General features: G+C 31.9%; 1 protein-coding gene across 1 annotated transcript in view; it reads right to left on the bottom strand.

The window, feature by feature from the left end:
- Positions 1-355: 355 nt before the first annotated feature.
- The window catches only part of LOC111001777 (irregular chiasm C-roughest protein-like), an 88,883-nt gene continuing 65,111 nt past the window's right edge, over positions 356-24,127 (bottom strand). Inside the window, exons 8-22 of the mRNA XM_045629547.1 lie at positions 19,737-19,812; positions 18,006-18,088; positions 16,859-16,961; positions 16,571-16,704; positions 16,367-16,490; positions 11,577-11,722; positions 10,495-10,648; positions 9,857-10,095; positions 8,999-9,160; positions 8,440-8,543; positions 7,901-8,049; positions 6,493-6,669; positions 6,133-6,239; positions 5,433-5,535; positions 356-5,271 (exon numbers count right to left, since the gene is read on the bottom strand). Coding sequence (XP_045485503.1) covers positions 5,234-5,271; positions 5,433-5,535; positions 6,133-6,239; positions 6,493-6,669; positions 7,901-8,049; positions 8,440-8,543; positions 8,999-9,160; positions 9,857-10,095; positions 10,495-10,648; positions 11,577-11,722; positions 16,367-16,490; positions 16,571-16,704; positions 16,859-16,961; positions 18,006-18,088; positions 19,737-19,812 — 1,899 coding nt within the window. The 3' untranslated portion in view covers positions 356-5,233. The remainder of the gene's footprint in view (positions 5,272-5,432; positions 5,536-6,132; positions 6,240-6,492; positions 6,670-7,900; positions 8,050-8,439; positions 8,544-8,998; positions 9,161-9,856; positions 10,096-10,494; positions 10,649-11,576; positions 11,723-16,366; positions 16,491-16,570; positions 16,705-16,858; positions 16,962-18,005; positions 18,089-19,736; positions 19,813-24,127) is intronic.

The raw sequence follows: 24,127 nt of genomic DNA, 5'->3' as shown, positions 1-24,127 counted from the left end.
TAATTCGACAATGTTTCGGGTTTTATCGAACTATAACATTCATTATCAGGATCTTTGCCACCTCCAAAAAAAGATGTCAAAAAGTACTCGAAGAAGCGGGAAGACTCTGATTTTGTTTTAGTAATTTTCTAAGTAAGTATTATTTGTTGTTTCAAATGTCGAATTTCAGTTTTCAGTTCACTTTAATTTTTTTTTAATGTATCTTTGTCTATTAATGTACTTGCTTGTTATCTGTTTCATATACATATTATATTGTTTATGTATCTATGTAATCTGTTTTGGCTTTCTATATTGTCTTATAATATGTATAAGTATAAGATGTAAGATTACTTATAATTAAATAAATAAAACTTCATTTACATAGGCCAAAGTTTCTTTTATTTAGAAAAGTATTTTGTACAATATCACTAACTTAGTGTTTTGAAAATTCAACATTCCTTTACTCTATCTATTCAAGTCTATACTAATTCACAAAATCGAAAGCTACATATGTTAGATTCAAGTATAAAATAAAGAACAATAGTTATGCGTTGATTTTGAAGGTGTGTATACAAATCGCCGGAACAAACAAGGCAACTCTTCAATAGTTTAGTCAACGATCATTTAGGGTTGCAAACGTGCTTTAAATAAAGCCGTTAACGCTAGCAAGTGCTTTTGAGGAACAGAATGACGTCCAATCGGTTGATTGGTCACACAGTTTAACCAATCACAATCAAACGACAATTTCGTTTTCAAATGTACACTCTGAAATCTAGGACCGTTTCTTACCGTTTCGTTTTGTATACATTAAAAAAAATCTACATATTTTGAATCTAACATATTCCAACATAGCGACATATATTTACAATTTATTCTATTTATCACAGAAAAATAATTATTTACACAAAGCATTATCGATCTAAAAGAGTAGATTTATATTAAAAAGATTTTTACAAGGCGAGGTATTGATTAAACTGCCATACTTTGTATAGTACAGGTTGTCGAATTTATGAATTTGTAGTACAGAAAAAATTATAGTCAACATTTATCTTTTTTGTTTAATTGTAATAATTGTGACAACCCTACACGAATAATAGTTTCGTAAAATATTTTAATCTTTATATAATATAAAATTAATTCTGTAACTTAAATTAATAACAATGCTAGACATAATGGTGCTTAAAAACTAAAGAAATCCATTAATTTGTTGCCTAGGCCTTTTTCAATTGACTAACAGTATACTTTAGTACCTTTAATATAAGCCGTTCGAAGCTCAGTATGCATTTACGCCCGAACTTAAAAATAATGAAAACAAAATCTCAAATTGAAAACAATCTGAGATCACACAGTGACAGTTGATCCATCCCCTATCTGCATCCCAATAACCAAACCCTACGAAGCCAATCCATTTTTGGCGACGGATTGAATCTCTTTGCTCTTTACACTCATATTTGATAATCAATATAAACCAAATAAAGTAAATAAAACCGTACCAATACTAAAATATTGTCTATGTTTAAAGGTGCAGTTGCAAAGATGCATTTTCAACTTTTATAATGTGGCTATCTTAATACAAGCCATAGTTAATTTAAACGCTATATTTGATGTGACCACTGATCTCTTCAAAAAACAGAGTAAATACTGAGCTTCTAAAACCTATAGAATTTACCTTATTAGAATGATTTGCGACAGTAATTGACAATAGTAAAAAAGATCCTATTCGTTGCAAACGATAGGCTAGCTCGATATATGCGGCCTTTATAAAACGTGGATTGTACTGTGTCTGTTACCATAGTAACGGTTACAATGGTAACAAAAACAAATAGGCCGGTGGAGTTAGATAATTCAAAATTCTACGAGACATAAATTTTGAATTATTAGAGAAGAAATTAAAAATAATTACGTGTTACGCAATATATATCAATTGAAGTCATTTGATATGTTGTACCTACTTTGAACGAGAGGCATGATATGTTTATGTCGCTTAGTTAAAATTATTGTTTATCGCTTTGATTAACTGTGTGATAATTAAACACAAATACTTTTCATCAAACCTTTGTTTGCCTGCAGGTAAGCCTTTGCTTACCTGATCTATAGTAATTACAGCTCACAAAGACCACGATCTCAGGGTGTGTGTGTGTGTATATGTAAGGCAAATACCTTGACAGGCAGCTGGTTCCGCATGATCAGATATGGAATGACGGTCATAGAGATAATGCGAACAGCAAACTGCCAAGACATCAGAAGAAACTCAGCTGCATAAGCAATTTATTTAACAGACATAATCCAGGAGTTGTAGGAGAAGCCAGTGCGTGACCAGACACCAGGGTCAGATACTTGACATACAATATCTGAAAGTACCCTCGCCCTATTGGGCGTAACTTATGGTCGATAGAGCAAGTTATTAAAGTTTCATTACAACAGACAACCCGACCCCAATTAACCGATATTAGGCTGCTATCGTTAATTTTAATGAGAGGTATTTGAGTTAATCGATACTTCGGGACAATAGAAAAGGTTCAAAAATATTTTTAATAAATTCCATACGTGCGTAGGGCCACGTGTTGTGATAGGACACTTATAACGGTTATAAGCTAGGGTCAACGTGTTGGCAGAAGGAAAAATCATGGCTTCGGAACGTTAGAGGACGAGTATTGTGACTATGAAAGAGATGCTGCGTAGTTTAATACACGGTTCGGACATCCTCCAGTAATGGAGAGGCACCAAAAGACAAAGAAGATAATTCCTGAATTAAAGTAGTTTGAGTCGTGAGTATCTAAAGTTGCAGACGCAGCAGTAATTGCATAAATAGAAAGACGGAACATTTTGCGTGATCAAGTTGATGAATCACGATTAAACGCATTGAATTCGTCTTTTGTCTTAGATCATCACCTTTTATCAGATAGAGACAGCACAGCACACACACAACTTGCAGAATCTGAGTATGTATAAAATTTTGCGAAATATCATTTGATAATTAAATTTATTTTGTGATTCGATATATTTCTATAACTATGATGGATTTTATTGATAACCATTTGTATCAAGGTGTTCACGACGACTATGAATTAGACAAAGTATTAAACGCGTTGTCTAATTGACGCTAAAATAATTTACACATAATTTATTTATATATAATCTAATATATAGTCCGATTGTTTGTTTAATTTCAATAAAGGTCTCAACATATGCCACTGATGACCTAGGGACGCGCAGTACAAAACTGCTGTGAGCAACTGATAATGATAAAAGCTAAAACTCTATCATAAGTAGAGAGGTTATGATAGAGTTTATATGAAATAAACAAATAGTACAGTAAAATGTTATATTTTGATAGTTTGTAACTAGAACTTTAAGTTTGTAAGAACCTAGGAGCCAGCATCTACAGCATTATGAAGAAAAGTTCGTCAGTTATACGCTAAGTAGATTCCAACTCGGTGTAGGTCAAGCGAATTGGTTTATTTAGGTCATACTAACAATACCGCAAAGTTCAGTATTGACGTGGAAACGACACATCAGCAGAATTTAATTTAAACTTGAATTGGACATTTCAATGGATATTTTTAACTTGAATACTTTTTATGTATCGTTATACAATAGTAATTTTGTTCTATTGGTTGGTTCTAAAACTTGACGGAAGTCCAAACGCGTATCCAAATACGTGTAAAATCAAGAAAGGAAAATCGCTTGAGCCGTCTGTAATCCAATTACTAAGTAGTTATTGTTGACGCGTTCTGAAAGCACAATTTGGCGAAAAAAATGATAATAGTGTCAACTGAAGCTTTTAATTGGAATTTTCAAAAAGTTCAAAAGTTATATCAATGTTCAAGTTTGTAAAGAGATTTAGCAATTCATTTATTAAGTTATTACAGTATTTTAAAACACATTTTTCCATTAACATAATCGAAAATATTTGCTGATTTGATTGCAAGGTTATAATAAATTATTTGCCGATATTTTATTATTACTTAATCTAGAGAATCGACGTCGTGTATCACTTGCCTTAGTCAATATATAGAAACTGAGAACGATAAAAAAATCTAAGGCCAACCCAATATATGGGTTATTTTAGTTAGCTACTTCAGCTAGACAGCTCGCATTTGTTATACAAAATTAATATTTATCAAGAGGTTCATCTGATGTTACGCGATGCCTTACACTTATATTGCCAGAAGGCTCGCAAATGCATTGTCGATCTATAAAGAAATGGTACGCTTTTTCTAAGCAAGAGATCGATAGAAAATTTCTATAAAGGTATTAAAAAAGCCAACCTTATTAAGCGCTATTGGAAGAATGTTAAAACTTTAAAAGCCTGATACTGGGGCCATATTGTTCATAGAATACTTAAAATATTTATTTTCTCAACATCTATTTTTTATATTGTAAAACTAATAAGCTTTGTTTCGTTAATGTTTTATTACATGAATCACTAAGCAGATATTTCCGGTACAATTTTTATCGAAGTGATTGTGATGTGACACACTCATCGACTAAAGGCCATTGATAATTTTCGTTCTTTTTTTGAAAATGAACATATATCAATCCTAAAGTTTAGAGGCTTAGTATTTGTATAACCTCTTTTTTATATATTTGTTTTAGTATAAGTTACTTTGTTATACCTCTCAGACGTAGCATGGTTTAAGTATGTAATAAACGTGTTTTATTCTTAGAAAATAAACCATTTCATTTAAACAAATTTAAATCAAGTATTAGTTCCTAGTATATTTTATATCAATAATCGATAAATTTCAACTAATAAATTCTATGATATAGTGAAGTCAATGAATTTATCGTACAATATTTACAACGTAGACGAGATTCAGTCAGATATAAAATTGACTAATTGTTAGAATTTAATTCTCTAATCAGAAAAACACCCAAACATCATATTTATCAGCACATTTAAATAAAAACGTATATAAATTAATGTCCCTTAATTTCTATGGCGTTTTGAAAAACGTAGGGACAGATTACACAAATAAGTTGAAATTTAAGCATAAAATTTAGATTTTGAAAAAAAATTGATTAGAATACACATTTTCATACCAACAATAAAACATTAATAAACTATACAAATTAAAACTAATGTACAAACATCTTTAAAAAACCCACATTAACAACTAGTATAGTTAGGAAATCGCAACCACTTATCACTTCACTAAAATCGTGTATTTTTCACTATCAAAGTCACTATGTTTCACTATTCACTAGTTTTGTCACTTTTAACTTCATAGTCAATTTACCTGAACCCCTGTTATACGTGTGTTGCTAGGGCAGTTTGAATTGTGCAACCTGTAAAAAATTCTTCGATAAGAAAACTTAAGTAATATGTGGGTACGATAAATAAAATAGTATTTAATGTAATGTAATATGTAATAAATGGATTTTTTTAAGCCTTAATCTTTGTTGTTATGGTTAAGGTACTAGTTATCTCTAGGGAAAGCAGATCTTACCTTTTTTAGTAACGGTAGAATTACTCAATGTTCTATTTGATGGTGCTAATATGTAGTGGGAACTGGGCGATTGAGGTGTGGTTGAAGATGTGGCCACGCCCAGCTAAAATAAAAGGAATTTACTTCAGATTCACTTTGTACACTTTCTCAGACAGATGGAATAGTGGACAGTGGAAAGCTGTATACCAGCTTAAAGCTGTTTAAGTATTTTTAAATCAACTAAGCATGTCTGGATTATGGTATTATTTATTTAACGTTTATTTATATATGAGCGGTGTTGGCTTAGTGGCTTCAGCGTGCGACTCCCATACTTGAGGTCGTAGGTTCGATCCCCGGCTGTGCACCAATAGTTTATTTCTATGTGCACACGGTGCTCGAACGGTGAAAGAAAACATCGTGAGGAAACCGACACGTCCAAAAAGTGGACGACGTGTGTCAGGCACTGGAGGTTGATCACCTACTTGCCTATTAGATTTAAAAATGATCATGAAACAAATTCAAAAATCTGAGGCCAAGACCTAAAGAGGTTTTTTTACTTTATTTATATATTAAATAGAAATTATTTATAGATCTATACAATATTTATAGAACCAGAAAGAAGGTAGCGTAATCAGAAATTTTATTGGTATGTAATTTTATTTATCGACTTCAAGTTTTTTATTATATAAGTTATACATTTTATAGTTATTTTTATACTCACAGGTGGTTGCGCACTGTCAGTAGACATAGTGGAGTTAGTAATAGGACTCGTTGCGCATTGCGGGGACGCAAGACTTGTAGGAGACGTTATGGAGTGGGATGAGGTACCTATAAAAAAACGTTCAGTCTACAACGGAATTGAAATTAATAGCTTGTTAAGGCAACTAAAACTGAAGAGAAATTTATTGAGATGACTGTGATGAAAAAATGAAATCTATTAGCCCCAAACACCAATGAATACCCACAGAATCCAAATATAGTGACTGAAATCTTTTACTTAATAATAAAAATCTAAGATATGTGGGTAGACACAATCCGTATAGTTCCGATTATATATTTTTTAATAAATGAAATATCTCACCTGACGGTAATATAACTGAGGTTCTAACAGATGAGTAAGGGGGTGGAGCTGGCGTGGAAGCAGGCTTTGCTGTATTGACTGTAAACCCGAGACCACTTCGAAGGTGCGGGTTCCCGTATGTCGCTGCATATCGGACATCCACACCATGGATTATACCTCCATTAGGGATTCGATTCCCTGCGAAGACGTTATAATTTCATTATTTTTTCTAATAAACACTAAGCTACTACGTCTGATAATAACAATTGATATTAATGGCACACTGACTAATTAAGATAAATAAATAAAGAGTCAAGATAACTGGACCTAATAAAAAACATACATTTCATTGCGTCTTCTTTTCATATTGCATTTGTTATTTATTAAGGTAACATTTGAGACTCAGTGCGAACAATGACCCCACTCCTCAAAATCCAATATGACATGAGTGTCATAATTAACGCCAAGTCACCAATCCGAATCTTTTAGAACCAGTGTAGAAGCGCTTAGATTTCCACGATTTTATTTCACACACATGTAATCTTAATATATATATTTCTTGTGTGCGTGTGTATGTGACTGAACTCCTCCTAAACGACTGGACCGATTTAGACGAAATTTTTTGTGTGTGTTCAAGGGGATCTGGGAATGGTTTAGATTCACAATTTTGTCCGCTGGACAATGTTTTTTTAATTAATTTTCAATTTATTAGTTGTTGTTGATTTTGGAATGTTTTACATTGGATCCGACAGACGGCGCTACCATCGCAGTGTCAAATTTTAAATAATATTCGAATTTTAATTTTAGTCTGTCCCGAAATTTAAAAAAAGTTTTGTTATCATTGTGTTATATCGTGTGTGACCGTTAGATATTGTCATAACATTTGAATAATAATTTTCATCAAAATGGCTTATTAAAAATTGAAATTTTGAAATTAAAGACGTGTAGACAGGACAACGTCTGTCGGATCCGCTAGTATTATTATATATGTCGAAGGAATCACGAATCACGTGTCAGCTGCCATTGTCATTATTAATAATATCAAAGTCTAATTAGTTCAGAATTGTTCTGTGGTTGATTTGTTTTGCTAATATTAATAGATCTTCACATGTTAAATAAAATCGTGGAAATATCAAAAAATCTGTTAACTTGTAGCCCTATTAATATAGGCAAATCAAATTAACCACAATATGACAATGGCAGCTGATGCCAGCGCCATTGATCCGACGTATATGAAGAATAATAATCACGTGTCAGGCTTTATACTTTCGATACGTTTGTTAGTCTACATAACAGCACAATCTGTATACTCTATATAGAACATCAGACGACAATTTTAAAGCTATAACACTTCCATAAACTGATACTTCAAATACGTTTTAAATTTTAAATGTCGAACAAAAAGATTCTAAATTTAAACCTCACTTACCTTCAGAACTGGGCACACCTAAATTATTCAGAGCATTGGAACTGTCTTGGCGTTTGGCCGAACGTTGTAAGGAATTGTTCTGAGAGCCATTCCCACTGAATTGCACTGACGGCGTGTCTATGCTTCTCGGTAGGCTACCGTTTATTGATCTGAAATTGTTGTATTTTAATAGCGGATTCTTGAGATAGCAGGTATATCGAAGTAAAAGTTACAATCATGTTAATTAAAACTAATTTTAGATAACACTGCTGAAGATTATATGAAATGAATTAATTGAATTTAAAAGCAAGACTAGGAGCGGACGCAATTAATCAAATATTTGGTAATGTTTTAATCTCATCTATTTATACATTTTTTTATAATTTTATATATTACTTGCACTAATAGTGAGTTTTAGATTACAGAATTAGATGTATGTTTTTTATATATGTAAAAGCTTCAAATTTACATCGCCAAGGACTTTGAGTTTTTGTACAAATATTTTACTCTATTGGCAAGTCTAACGATGTTCTAAATTCCAGGAGCTTTCAAAGACTTACCTATTCGGTGTGAGCTTATCAGCGGCCATCGTGGGTGACTGCACCCTTAAAGAACCGGGCGTGTAATCATGACCGTAATGGACGTACGTGGAATAACCATTCACCTGTTGTAAATGTTGCTTTAATGGCATACTTATGTATGAATATATAGAGTAAAAGCATTAGAAATTTAAATATTGCCGTCTCTTTTCTCTGTGTGAACATAGTGAAAGACAGTATGTTACGTATAAAGTATACTTACCACAAAAATATTTAAAGCGATAGAAATTTCGTATGAAATTCAATGGTTAAGTTATTTGAAACCGAGTTTAATAATTTTCCAAAGAAAATGAAGAAGTGGCTTAAATATCTACTATCTGTATTATTTCTTAATACTCTAAAGTACGCAGACTAAAATCATCACCTCAGTTATATGGAATGTCATTCGAAGTAATGACATGTTTATGTAAACTACAAAATACATACAAAATAAAAAAAAAATGAAACTCAAAAAATTGGTACATTTAATGTTAGATCATTAGGTCAATTATTGTATGTAAAAAATAATTTAATAATTTACCTTATAATCTGAATAGGCAGGATCACTGTAGTCATTGCTATATCTATATGGGAATGTATTGGCCTGGTTCACTGATAATGGTACAGTACCAGCCAAAGGTATACCACTACCAAGCTTCGCATTAGAGCAAAGTGTACTGTCAGATCCAGTATTTGAATAGTCCTAAAAGGAAAAGTAATTTAGAGCTAAGAGGAGTATTGCAGTCGATATAAGGAAACAATTGGTTATGTTGCTTGTAGTCTCGTAGAGTTGTGGAGCAGGAATAATATGTTTTTTTTTCTTTGATTATAGTTATTTTGTGTGTTTCTCTGTGTTTTGTTAGAAATAAATATTATGTCTATGTCTATTTTTAGTTTTATTTTAAATAAGATTACAGATCGGAGATCACTCCTCCTTTGCCCCGTTGTTTCTCGAAAAATAAAGAAGATCCAGATAACGTCACAAAAGATCGCTATTAACCCAATCAGTTAAGATTACAGGTTAGATATTTATTTGTATTTTTTTTATTTTTTTCAAACAATATAAAATACACTTTTTAAAAATTAACTGTCTTAAATGACTTTCATTCTGTGTTCACACAACACACATTTTTAAGTTTATTATTATAATATTATTATTCTGAATAACACATATTAGAAGTATCGTGATTCACCTTTATTTAACTAGTAAAAATATTCTTTGTTTCTAATGGCTATACATTTATAGATTACGAATTAAGGTTTTTGGGAGGAAGGAAACTATAATTTGATGAACTATATGATTATAAGGATTTTATTAATATAGTCAATTCTACTAGAACAAGTATATCAAAGACATTTTCGTTGAGAGTAATATACTAATGCTCAAATATCTACTCACAATTTCACAGTTTCCATTTGCTTGTCGCAACTCCAACTTCAAGTCGCTAATATTAGAATTCCTATCGTTCTCCTTATACAATTCTTCGGCAGTAACTGTCACATCTGGCTTTTCCGTCACCTGTGCTTGCTTGTTTTTCCGCTGTTTCCGCTGACACAATATCACCAGCATTATGACTGCTGCCACCATGATGGTCCCAGATGTTATTCCAAATAGGATTAGTAGAAGAGGAAATGATTCTAAAACATAAGGTTGTGCTATTCAAAACAAATAACATAATACATAAAACCATACCTAATAACTAACTTTAAAATTGAATAATTAAAAAATATTATTAAAAGGAGTCCCTTTAGGCAAGGTCCCGAAGATACTGGCAGCGTTCCCTCTTTGAATAGCTAGACTAATACTTTGTGCGAGGTAGCTGCCAGCTCCTCGTTCTCCTGTGATGTCGACTAACCTTTTTGATAATATCCTAAAAAGCCTTAACGCGCTAGGACCCCACGGACAAATTTATTATACATATAGTCTGCTTGCATATTGCGTCTAGCCAAATCGGTCCTTACGGTACGGCTTATATAATATTATTATTCCTATAAAATTTCAGATTAATTTATGTATGAAAAAGTACAAATACATACTTGTAGGTCTCAAAACGATATCAATCATATCACTCCCATAGTCATTGGACACATTACATCTGTAGACACCAAAGTGCCTCGACTGGCTCTCTCGGATGATGAGTGTCGAATTTACAACACCACCAACTTGGATATCCTCTTGAAAGGCATAGTCCTAAAATAGGATATTAAATTATACAAATGCATGAGTTTTTAAATCCTGTCTTCATATGGCAAGCTGTGAAACTTTATAAAACAGAAGTCGTTGACTAGGTCATAAACTTTGTAAATCACAGGTATAGTTTAAGATTCCTTTAGTGAGTTCTTTAAGTATTCTTCCCCGTTTCAAGAAATCACTTTTTTAACGGATTGATGATGATGATTTCTGATGAATATTATTATAAACCGTAATTTTAATAAATAAAAGTAATTATTATAAAGCTTCAATCACCGTGACCACGCACGCTATAAACGTCAGGAAAAAAATTAATTATGTAAAATAACTATAAGTTTGTAATATATAGTTTTAATCCGTTAAAAAGTGTTTTCTTTAAATATGTAAAAGTTATATTAATAAAATACAATCCTTTCTTCTCATGATAACAATCAAATTAGAGCAATCAAAACCCACACTGTCAAATATATAAACCCTGTGAAGGTAATAAATAGGCATTTAATTAAATAACTAACCGAGAGACTCGATGAAAAAATGGTATTGTAAATAAAGCTTATTTTGTTGTAAGCTTTCTGAAGAGTAATATTCTGTTGCCGTTAGCTTCCGGTTTAATTTACATTAAAGTGTTTCCGAGATAACAAACCTTTCCTAGAACTTCTCATCAAGAACTTTTAAAGTTACAAAAAAGCTTTTGAGGTACTTCTGACTCATTTTCAAAACGTTTCATTTTTAATACATCACAATAAATGTGTAAATGATATGAAAACAAACACACATTCGTCGCATTGCGTAATGGTCGATAATAAAAGCCGCTCTCTCGCGAGCCCTCTGGCATTGAGAGTGTCCATGGGCGGCGGTATCACATAACATCAGATGAGTCTCCTGCCCGATTGCCCCGTGTTCTATAAAAAAAAATTTACAATCTTACCTGATCATGTACACCATCTATCTCCTTTCCCTCGAATGTCCACACGATATTATCGATTTTTGGAACTGCGAATGCGGCACACTCAATATTCACCGTGTCACCTTGAGACCCGAATTGCGTGTGATTTGATATTATCTTCGGTGGACCTGGGAACAATGGCATTCTTATAGAAATATATACTAAAGAAAACACTTTTTTACGGATCATAGTTATGTATTATTGTATTTAAACTTATAATTATTTAGACAACATTTTAAATTTACATTTACTTTACGTTTTCTTTAAATGTATAAAAGTTATGTTAATATAAGACAATATATACTAGACAATCACATGAGACATTTTCGAGTATCAAATTAAAAATAAAAATCTAAAAATGTGTAAACATTATTCTTATCAAAAACTCTTCATACGTTAAATATGATAATTAAAATTGACACAGCTCTAGGCAATTACTAGTTATTGGGCGATAAAACAAACGAAGGACGAATTTAATGGTGGTATTTTTGATTCCCAATCTAAAGTACCGAAAACATAAATAATATTATCATTTTTCTAACTACAGATACGTAGTATACTCGTATGTAGTAGTGCTAATAAAAAAAATGTTATTTCGATTGGGTCAAATTGAGATTGGTTGTTGATGGGAAACGCTAAGTAAAACCATGTTTCGAAGAACCTATCAATTACTGAGACGCCTTTATTTTCATCAATTTAATGCCATTATAGCACTTTTAACGGGATAAATTAATTTAACATATTTCTTAAGGTTTTACGATAATTTTATTCATATCGGCACCTGACCAACTATCGTTTCTAATCTTGATTAATTTTGACGCTTACTGCGTTTTAAAACTTTAATCCATTTAAGTAAATCAGGTCTGTGGATTTATTTTGTGATTTATTGTGAGATTTGTTAATAGGTATATATATTATCAGAATGTACTGGGATTAAAAGTTGTTTTTAAATATAGATAACTAGCGGCCCGACCCAGCATCGCACGGGTGGACATATATTTTTAAATCATTTTTTGTAGATGTGTTCTTTAATATAGTGGAACATTTTTTGTTATATCACTAATAGTTTTCGCAGCAAATGTGATGAAAGATATTTTATAAGCATTTTTACACCTTGGTGGTCTTGCAATTAAAATAGCCTATATTAATCGGTAATAATGTAGCATTCAAATGGTGAAATAATATTTAAAATCAGTCCAGTATTTATGGGGGCACTTTGTGGCAAACATATTTACTTACACATCTTAACTCTTTATAATATTGGTATAGATGGCAGCACTATTTTGATGAGTTTCGTATAAAAATGTGACCGTTACATGTAAATTATTAATCTTTTTTATTTTAATTATTATATTTATATTTTCCAATATTGTTTACCGTCGAAACATTGTGATTTGTAAAGCGTATTGTTTGGAGTTTGTCTTTCAACGGTTAGTTTGTATGTATAATATATGTGTCGAACAATTCCATTACACAACAATAATAATCATTACATGTAGCGATGTAAATATAAGATCAAATATTAATGATGATAAGGATGACGCAAGATTTTTGAGTTTAAAAATGTGAATTAAATAGTGTCGGTTAATTGCAGGTACATCTATGGATACAAAGAGAAAACCACGATGAATTTTAAAAAGTATACACCGAAATCACCAACGAGTATAAAAGTTTCTCGTAGATTCCTGATTGTTGTACAAAATCCAGGAATGTTCGTGCATCAAGGAAGCAACGTAGGAATGTTTTCATTTTAAGAGGGTAGCCACACTGAAATTTTTCCTGCCACCGATGTACGGCAGAAATCGGCAATCAAAGATTGTTATCATTTTGATCTATTTAATGAACTTAAATAATAAATTAGTAACTTGAAAAGTTTGCAGTTTATTAACACAGTCTTAGTTTATGGATAGTAAGTAAGCATAATATCACTTAAGTTTAGTGCCCGCGAGTTTTTCTTCGTAAAGTTATTAATAAATTTAACAGTTCAGTCAGGTTGATTTATATTGTAATTTGAGCCATCAGTAAGAGTTTAATTAGATAATATTTTTATACTGATACAAAATGTTTTATAATTTAATAAGATATATCATCCCTACAACTCCGGAGCAGTAACCGAAGTAACAAAAGCCTGCAAATTTCGACCCTGAGTAAAAGCGTTCGGCCCGGCGTATTGTTTCATTTCTCTTTTAATGTGAGCAATTTGGCTGGCCGTTTAAGAATTATAAGGAAAAATGCCCTTGATCTAATATCGATGGCATGGACGCCACTTGTAACAATAATAAAATAAAACGTCTCTGCCATACGTTCCATAGATATAGAACATACAATGATGTTATAACTCTCTCCATAGTTGCTTAGCATTTAGAAAAATCAAATGCACAACTATACGCGATACTCGTCGAGCGAGTTTGCTTATCTTGCCGAAGCCGCGTACAAATTACTTAAAGAAATCTATTGGGTATGAGGGTGTGCAATTACTTAATCAATTAACATCAAGACAAATTCAAAAAGGCAGTAAAAATGCATGTTAGAATGAACACAGTTGACTAAAATTAAGACGGCTTATGGCGACGTGTATCTCGCTCGTATATATACATATTAATATTAAGTTTCTCATGTAAATAAAATATTTTTTTTTGTAATGAGAAATAAAGTTCTTAAAACATTATGATGTTCCATTAGATTTAAATAGTTGCTGAAGAGTTTTCTCAAAAATTTATATCTAAAAGTCTTACAATCGCAAAATATAAAGGACCTAACCTCTAAGACGAAAGCAGGTATTACAAAAGATTTAAGCAAAATTCCTGAAAGTAGACTCAGCACTTTTAGACTAAAAATTCATACGATCACTCTTTTATTTAAGCTGAGCGAGCTTTTTAAGTTCTTCGAGGAAAGTGTTTACGCAGTCCACGCTTTTACTGTATAAATTGAGACCCAAATGCTAAATTGATACCGGCTTTATCACAATTATAACATTTATACAATTATTATGATTACTTTTCTCTTTACGAGATGAGATTTGCCAAGGAGACTTATAAGTAACAGTATACTAGGCTTATAAACTAAAAGTTCTTGATTCGATTTCCTGCGCATCAGTACTCGCCTATACTTCAAAAACTTATCACCATTCTAGCAGTTTTAAAAAAAATATGAATGGTGGTGATATTGTAACGGTGATAACCACTTCTCATATTTACATTTGAGCAATCATAGTCTAATCATGGCCTAGTGGCTTTAGCATGCGTCTTTCATCTCGATCCCCGGCTATACACAATGTACTTTCTATCTCTTTGCGCATTTAGCATTCGCTCGAACGGTGAACGAAAACATCGGGAGGATACTGGCTTGCCTTAGACCTCAAAAGTCATAGGCACAGTAGTCTGATCACTTCTTGTCTATGAGATTAAGAAACGATCATGACACAGATTCAGAAATCTGAGACGGAGATCTAAAAGGTTGTAACACTGCTGATTTATTTTATTTTAACCATAGTCAACAAAATATCATCTCTCGTGTTATATTCTCATCTCATAGACTGCGTTCTTAAACAATAGGTAAAGTTCGTTTATAAGCGACGGTGATTTTATATTGAATTAAAACGAATTTTCATAATAACTTTCCTAAAAATACGAGCCATTTTAATAGCCGGCTAGGCCATGAAAATGACAATAACTTAACTTCAACTGCCCATTCGAATCACTATTCTAATAGCTTCAGGTCACCTAAGGTGTGGCGCTAATGGTTAAGCACTGATAAAATAAAGCAGAGTATTTTGTAGAATTCTAGCTCACTTAAAAATAATATTTAAGAGCATCAAATATCTACTAGCTATTTTTTAGTTCTTTTCATGAAAGGTGATTATTTTGCTACAATTTATTTATTTAATAAGAACACAGACATCTCTATACAGTAAAAAAAGTATAACATAAAATAAATACATTGGACATGTCCACAAAAAGCTTCACTGATAAAAAATATAATACAACGCAAAACAAAACATGACAGCACAAACTTTAATGAACTACCCAATTTTGAGTCGAGGCGAGGTAAATTTTCAGGCGTGCCTTTTTTATCTTTATCGGTAGATAAGTTCCGATACATCGAAAAGATTACTGACATACGTTAATATTGTAAGCGTTTATATCCTCCTCTTTGTGGAAATTTATCCAATGTAAATAAGTATATGGCACATAGGGCTTGGTTAAATGAATGCGTTATATTTGAAGTTTAAAACAGTCTTCAGTTAATATAAATAATAGTATAAAGACGGAAGCGTCCTATAGAAAATTATAGGAGTTACAGCGATATAAGAAGATAGAGATATAGATACATATACAATCGTAGAAAATTATCTTTCATAGACTGTACATTTCTATTTTTGATTATAAAGACAAAATGTTAATGGGATATTTTTTAGAGCTGAGTCAAACTAAAATAGGAATAAAAACAAGTAATATTAATATAAAGATAATAAATTGCTAAAATTAACTAAATGCTTAAAGAACTTTATTACTCATTACAAAAAATGCATTTTATATGAGAAACTTAATATGTTTGTATATACGAGCGAGATACACATTTCCATTAGCCGTCCCAATTTTAGTCTACTATGTTCACTCTGACATGCATCTTTAATGTCAATCACATTTTTATCAATATATTTATTCATATGTGATTGGTTAGTTCAACTTGATTTTTCTTTAACTCGTTTCTATTATATCATTTTAAATTGCAATGTAATGTTATTGATTTCAAATAAAAGTTTGACATACCTTTTATAAATATAGAAGCTTCTGCCTCTATCTCCTCGTACCCTTCCACGGAGGCTATACACATATACCGTCCTGATGTGTGTGTGTCAGCTGTTAGTGTGAGGTTGGCTGTTTTACCCACATTCTGTAAAACAATTATTATTGACACGTATTACAGTCAGCACGTAACAAAAAGTCCTCGTATTTACGCATTAGAAAACTTACGATATTAGTATCTTCCTCTAAATGCAGCCACTTGAATTCTGGCGCCGGGAACCCATCCACATCGCAGCTGAGCGTCACTTGCTTACCCAACTCCGCTTCCACATCCATTGGGCGGTTTCGAAACGTCGGAGCATCTGTATATTGTATAATTATTATTAAAGAATCAATTTTAAAACTATAAAAAAACTTATTGCGACGACCGACGACCTGGATTCGATTCCGACGAAACTTACTATTTTGAGTTGGAAGGTACATAAATATGATAACAAAAAAGTAACAGAAACTTACAGGAAATTTCTAGCGATATTGTTTCTTCGCTTTTTCCAACATCATTTACCACTTTACATTTTATTCTAGCGCCGTTGTAACTTCTGGTGATATTCGGTATTATCTAAAAAAAATATGCGTTTACATACATTAATGTTGGGCTAATTGCTCAAAAATCAATGTCATATCAGAAACCTCTATAAAAACTAAAATTATCAAGCCAAGGCAAGGGCGGGTCCAGCTTTGGCACCAGAAGGGGGTTACAGTCGTGGTCAAGTCAAGAACTTATACGTTTGTCGTCATACAATGTTATTATATTATATTAAATTTATTAAATATTGAAGATATGCAGTTACATAAAATCTGGATGGTGACGGAATGTTAAAATAAAATCATTGAATAATAATACCACAAATATATTCATGTAAGGCCTTAGGAAAGGTATACCAAATGAAATTATAACTACTATAGGAAGCAATTAACGATTTCAATTTAGAAAACAATAAAACTAGTTATTATTAATGTTAGTGTTTCCATTTTACTGGGTAAGAGCAATCATTTAACAGGGCACAATTATATTCTGTAATTTATGCTTATGTTAAGCAAGTTGTGAATTGAATTTTACTAAAATAATTAAAATTTTAAATGATAAAGAATCAATAGACTAGCCTATATTTATATTGGCATAAAAATTGCACATTTGTTGGCTATGCTTACAAAATAAAACCACCGCGACTTAAAAAAATAATTTATATTTAATTTAATAAGTGAAAAATTAATAGATATTAATTAATAGTTGTAATCATTTCCACAGTCTACAGACACAGTAGTGCCTAATCTGTTTAAATTCCACTTCTAGCAAGTGATAAAGTATTTATCATGATTAAAAATATTTTTTCTTCAGTTACCATATTAATCTAGTGGGACATCGATTTAGCAAAATGCAACTACAACTGACAAACTACTCATCTCGCCATTTGTTCAACCTTATTTTTTATCTATGCCACGCACATGTCACGTGCAATTGAAAAATACGCGCCAAATTGACCATCTGTCATATATTTTGACGTTGACATGAATCGATTTTGACAGTTGCAAATTGAAAACTTCTTTGATAACTTAATCTATTAATATTCAGAAGCAATTAAAAACTTCAATAGATACTCACCAGCTCGGAACTGTTTCCAATTATGGAATCGTTTAAAATCCATCTGAATGTCAAATTACTTGGGTTCGCGTCCGCTGTGCACGCTGAAAAAATATGTTTGTGTCATTGATTGGAACTTTAACTGTTAAAAATGTAAACGAATTCAGTATAAAGTCGGAACCCGTAACGCTTTTTAGACAGGTAATCGAAATGAGAGCAATATTTAAATAGTTTTACATATTTTTGTAGGTGCCACAAATTGATGTTTATTTTGCAATACTTTCTACGTCAGGTGTGTCTTAGGATAACGTCAACGCAACGAATAGTATAGCTATAACTATCACAGATATAACAAAAAAGATTTATTACAAAACAACTAAACATAACGTTCTACTACACTCTTCTTTGTGCACAGATCAAGTTCATCATTCAGGATTTTAATAAAATTATTATTATTATTTTAAATATCTTATGCGATTTGAAAAAATTGACGGTATGAAGATGTACACGTTGTAACACTGACAATATAATTGATTCTTGTATTAACCAAATTAAATTTGTAAGTTTGTTTGTGCAATTTTTTTATATTAAAAAGGGCATCACAGCCCATAGACACCCATTTTTAGTGGCTGCGTTGCCGGCCTTTGAGGGAGGAGTACACTCTAATATATTTATTTTTAGCAACATCGCTGACAGTCAAATAGGGTGACAATTGTCAGTCTGATTAAGACATCCATGAGCCCAGGTACCTGACGCTTAACGTCCCAGTTGAAAAGAAGTAGTTACATACTTGAGCGTGGGTGCCTCACAAATTGCGTATTATTTTTATTAACATATTTATTCACCACCTTGGAGAGGTTGGGATCGAGTGCACTCAAGGGAAATGAAAAACCATCGCCACCAAAGGCTTAATCAGATTTGCATTTGAACTCCTTTGTTCGAATTCTGTTAGTGATAGTAAACCAGCGAAACAAACAAATACTTTAATTAGAGAACTATATTTGTACTGGTGTCTGTATTGACTAAAGATTATATACTATTTATTCTATACATTTGCACAGACACAAGCGGAGTGATAAATCTTACACGAAAATAGGACAGAAATCTTTAAAACATTCAAAGAAACTTCTAGCAGTTGTACAGAAATAATCCAACGAGAAACAGGGAGCTGTGTAATGACTGTAAATCCCATTGAAATACGAAATAATAGTGGACTACCGTCAAATGGAAAATGGAATTTTAGTATTTGCAGTGAAATTTAATCGTCCCTGCTTAAACCCCCTTTTGTGAAGCATTTGATTTAAAATTAAACATGGTCTTTGTTAAGACGAAATAATTGTCATATTTCGTTTTTTGTAGGATTAGTTTTGTATAAAAATGTTATGATCTGTAGATTTATATATTACATGGAAAGAAGTCCCGTTGTTGAGGTGCGACTCTCATCCCTCCTACCAGTCGTAGGTTCGATCTCGGAAAATATGATAAACAATAAGGAAAAATGGAGTACAATGGGGAGGCCTTTGTCTGTGGGTACACAGAATCATTTAAGGTAGATTAAGAAAAGCAATAGTTATAATGTATATATTTTGTATTCTGATATAAGGTTTTACATAAATAATATTTTTTTTTAATCTGAGAATTATCTGTACACTGTTAAATACATAATTTTTTATCTCTAACCAGTAGTTCGTGAAATAAGCGCGTTAAAATTGAAACTTAAATCTTTAGCTTTATAACATATACAATACTTACAAAGTATAACATCCTTTCCCTCAACTATCCTTTTTCCTGTTTTTATACGAACTTTCACTTTCGGCGCATATTTCACCTGTAAACAAAATAAACATTATATATACAATATCTCTTAATAAAACGTCGTTTTACACATTCGTCTCTTTCTGGCAAACCCATTAACGCCGTGAGAAAAAGAGACAAAGCAGTACTTTTATTAAGACTGATATAGATTTTAGAAGTATAGTTTTTCTTGACAAAACATTTGTTTAAAAAAGAACCTGTGAACACAAGTAAGATCGATAATCATTTGTTTTTTTGTCAATCCATCCAACACCAATTATTAATTAACAGGTCATCAAACTTGGACGCTTAACCTACTGTGTAGACAAATAGGTCATATTATTTTAACTAAGCATAGTAACTCATAATATTAGCAAACAACATAATATGTCGTTAATAATGTAGATTTATAATACGTAAGTTAAATCGTAATTGTATTGCGAGATGGATTATCTCTGAAGATTTGTTTGAAGCTTGCCTTTAGGTTCAAATACTATTGTTAATATTACATGGAGTTTCGTTATATTATGTATTGTCCTGACTTATGTACATAATGTTTCAAAAGCTCTTCTGATTTTTATATAGACAAGAGGCAAACGAGCACACCCAACGTACCCCAATTAAAGTGTTCGTCGCCGCCCATGGACATTCGCAACACCATAGCTTTGCCAGTGCGTTGCCGTCCTTTAAGAAAGTGGTACACTCTTATCTTAAGGGCACATTAAGAATGGAGACTAAGCGGTAAGTATGACTTCCATATGGAATTTCACATCGCGCTTTGCCCATTTCTGAATTATACTAAATATAGATTTAAATGGTCAAATACCTATAAAAACGGACTTCTAAATATATATTATTCTCACAAATATCTCCAGTGTCGATCCATGGTGAATATGATAAGGAAAGGGAATAGGGAATAAGAAAGTCACGGTCTGTGAGGAATCGGTATTTCTTATTTATTAAATCGATATAAAAAATCATTAACACAATTAGTTATTTTAGTATTCTATCGTATTAGTAATTACTGTTAAGATAGAAAAATGTAGTGAAATAAATAAATAAAAAACACAGAAATATCACCATATGAGGCCAAAACTATGATAAGATAACAGCTATTTTTCAGAAAACCATAAATTGAACATACATAATTAATAAAGTGACTAAAACACGGGATATTAATTTAATAGCATTCATGCCGAAATTCTATTTACGTTCATAAATTCAAAGCGCGAAAATTCATTAAACGCATTCAATACTGGGAGGGTACAATAAACAAAATTCATTACCTTAAAAAACTCCCATAAATATTGGAGTGGGCTGAGCTACCATAAACTGGCGAATAATATATGGTTCGTTTTGACTGCATTTTTAAAGCCAACAAATCCATAGCAAATACAGAATCGGTAAAGTTTACGAGTTTTTTGGACGACAACATAAATCTTCGGATTGCCGTTCTTATGAACATTCACTCAGTGTGACCGTTGCGTAAACATATTAAAGTCTAAGATCCGGGATAAGAAAAATAAACCCTCATCTGTTATTTAGGTGAAACAATTTTTTAAAAGTTCATTTCAATATCATGAACTTATAAAAACAACCTCTGCCATCATAAGCCTGCTGCAATTAATAGTAATTAATTAATTAACAATTTATTTTTAATTTTTACTTTCACATGTTAGTTACATAATATATATTGTATGTACGTTTCCCACGTTCCTCAATCAAAAAAGATTTTTTACAAAAAAAATGAATTATAATTTTCTATTTAAAAAATGGTAGTTTTAGAAACATAGATAACACTGTAACAATCCAATAAGTAATCTATAAAAAGTAATAAAAAATATACAAAAACCCGGTATAGTATCCATTGCGAACGCAATATTCATTCGCTTAAAAAGAGAAAAGCTTAGTAAAAGATCTAAGTGTATTAGTACAGTATTATTGAACTAGCGGCAATGTTTACTCTATCTAAGGAATTAATAAATCGTAGGCATTAGTGAAAACTTTATTCCAGTATTTCATGAATATATATTATGGCCGGCAATGCTCTGTCGAGCCTTCTGGCAATGTGCTTGCCCATTTGCCTCCTAATATATAAAACTACTAGCAGACTCGGCCAAGCGTTGCTGTGGCTAAGATTTTTGTTATATTACATAGTAGTTTACTATTCAAGGGAAACGGTAGGAAAACTTACGTAAAAGGTAGATAGTCAATGTGAAACGTTGGTACTTTTAACACAGCGCCATCTGTTGGAGTTGTATCAAATAATAAACAGATATTTGCAATAAAATAATATTGCGAGTATATGTACATTGAGATGCAAAGCTATCTTTTAAGTTAAACTGCACACGGTGTGCAAATTTGATTGATATCGGTTCGGTAGTTTAGGAGTCGATAGCGGACAAACAACGTGACACGTAATTTATATATAATAAGATTAATATCTTGTTCAACAAACTCTTCATGTTTACAATAATAATAAAAATTATTTGAATCGCTACACGCAAAAGGTTGTGGAAACTACAACAAAATACGTTTACTCTGTGCTAAGTTAGACATATTTTTAAGTTCGGGTCATATGTAGCTTTTTGGTTCTTTTTTTGAATCTTTAAAAATGTTAAATTATTAAACATATTCTTTGGTTTAATGTACCGATATCCCTTTCTCTTATATATTATCAATGCGCAACGAACTCTATTTATTTTTATTATAAGGTTTTATGAAACAAAAAATATACCCGTACAACATAGCGATTTAATTTTGAGCCGCATTCATTAAATTAATGAATACACTTATAAATGGGTACAAAAGTAGTTTAATAAATGAGATACATTACAGAGGACCCCAAATAGCCACGTAAGTCAATAAAGCATATAGGACGGTCACACAACATTGACATACAAATGCCGGTCTCGATAGCAGAGAACGTCCCTGCCCATAAAAAGTAATTGGGTAGACCGTAAAGGGTTCTTATTTTATGACCAACAAAAAATATATGATAAACAAACGACTTTTATAACGGAAATGACGATTACGCTCGTCTCGATGTGTGAAGAGTGTTTCAGTATTTCATTCTTTATTCGAAAATGAGGTTTTATGTCACACAGTATACAGCCTACATATGTAGTATGAAATACGCTCGGTCAATGAATGCTGCTGATTTCGAAATTCGGCACAAACAAAAGTTGCTTTATTCCAAATTTGAATTTTTTAAAGCACGAGGTCAGTGAAATGTATATCTGGATACAGACTACCTTCCAAATTATTCGTAAATATTGATTGGCAAAAATCACTTAATTTCATGTATATATTACATAAAGAACAAAGTCAAAATACTGTTCGGGTTTTCCTGTAAAGTGAAATGATTTTTCTGTATGTGTGAACAGTCTTTCACTATTTCATTCTTAATTTGAAAAATAAGTTTTATGTCACATAGTATACAGCCTACATACGTAATATAAAATACGCTCGGTCAATGAATGCTACTGATTCCGAAATTTGGCACAAACAAAAGTTGCTTTATTCCAAATTTGAAATTTTTAAAACACGAGGCGAGTGAAATTTGTATTTGGGATAGTCTATATAGACTACCTTCCAAATTGTTCGTAAATATGTATTGGCAAAAATCACTTGAATTCATGTATACATGAATCATATATACATTACATAAATCAGTAAGTCAAAATGTGAACTGAAATGATTTTTCTGAATGTGTGAAGAGTCTTTCACTATTTTATTCTTCATTTGAAAAATAGGTTTTATGTCACATAGTATACTTTTTATTTATTTATTTATTACTTCGGACATTATAACCATACTTCTGGGTATGTAAGTTTGATACACGTTTTGCAATAAAGTCGCGGCCAACGCTAAAGAGAGCATTTACTTGTTCATTTCAAAACAATTGTACAAAGCGTTTCCAGGCTCGTTTATCCTGCGACCGGAATAGTAATTTCCTTTGCCGTACGAAGGACAATAATTTTTACTGTGCTCTGTAATATACCTATTTCTTACTATTTATTTAGGTAATGCCATGTACGTGACTGTTTCATGACGGTTTTCAAATTCAAAATTATTTATTTATGTTGGTACACTTGTGAACGTCAATAAAGAAATACATATTAAATGCAAAAAAATGGTAAAACGTGTTGAGGTCTGGACCTCAGATTTTTGGATCATTTTTCAATCTAAAAGGTAAGTAGCTAATCAGCCTCCTGTGCCTGACACACGCCGTCAACTTTTAGGGTCTAGGACATGTGGGTTTCCTCACGATGTTTCCCTTCACATAGAAAGAAAGTCCATTGGTGCATAGCCGGGGATCGAACCTACGACCTCAGTTATGAGAGTCG

The sequence above is a fragment of the Pieris rapae genome, chromosome 9 (assembly GCF_905147795.1).
Source record: "Pieris rapae chromosome 9, ilPieRapa1.1, whole genome shotgun sequence".
Taxonomy (NCBI): Eukaryota; Metazoa; Arthropoda; class Insecta; order Lepidoptera; family Pieridae; genus Pieris; species Pieris rapae.
This window is presented reverse-complemented; position numbering and strand designations above follow the sequence as displayed.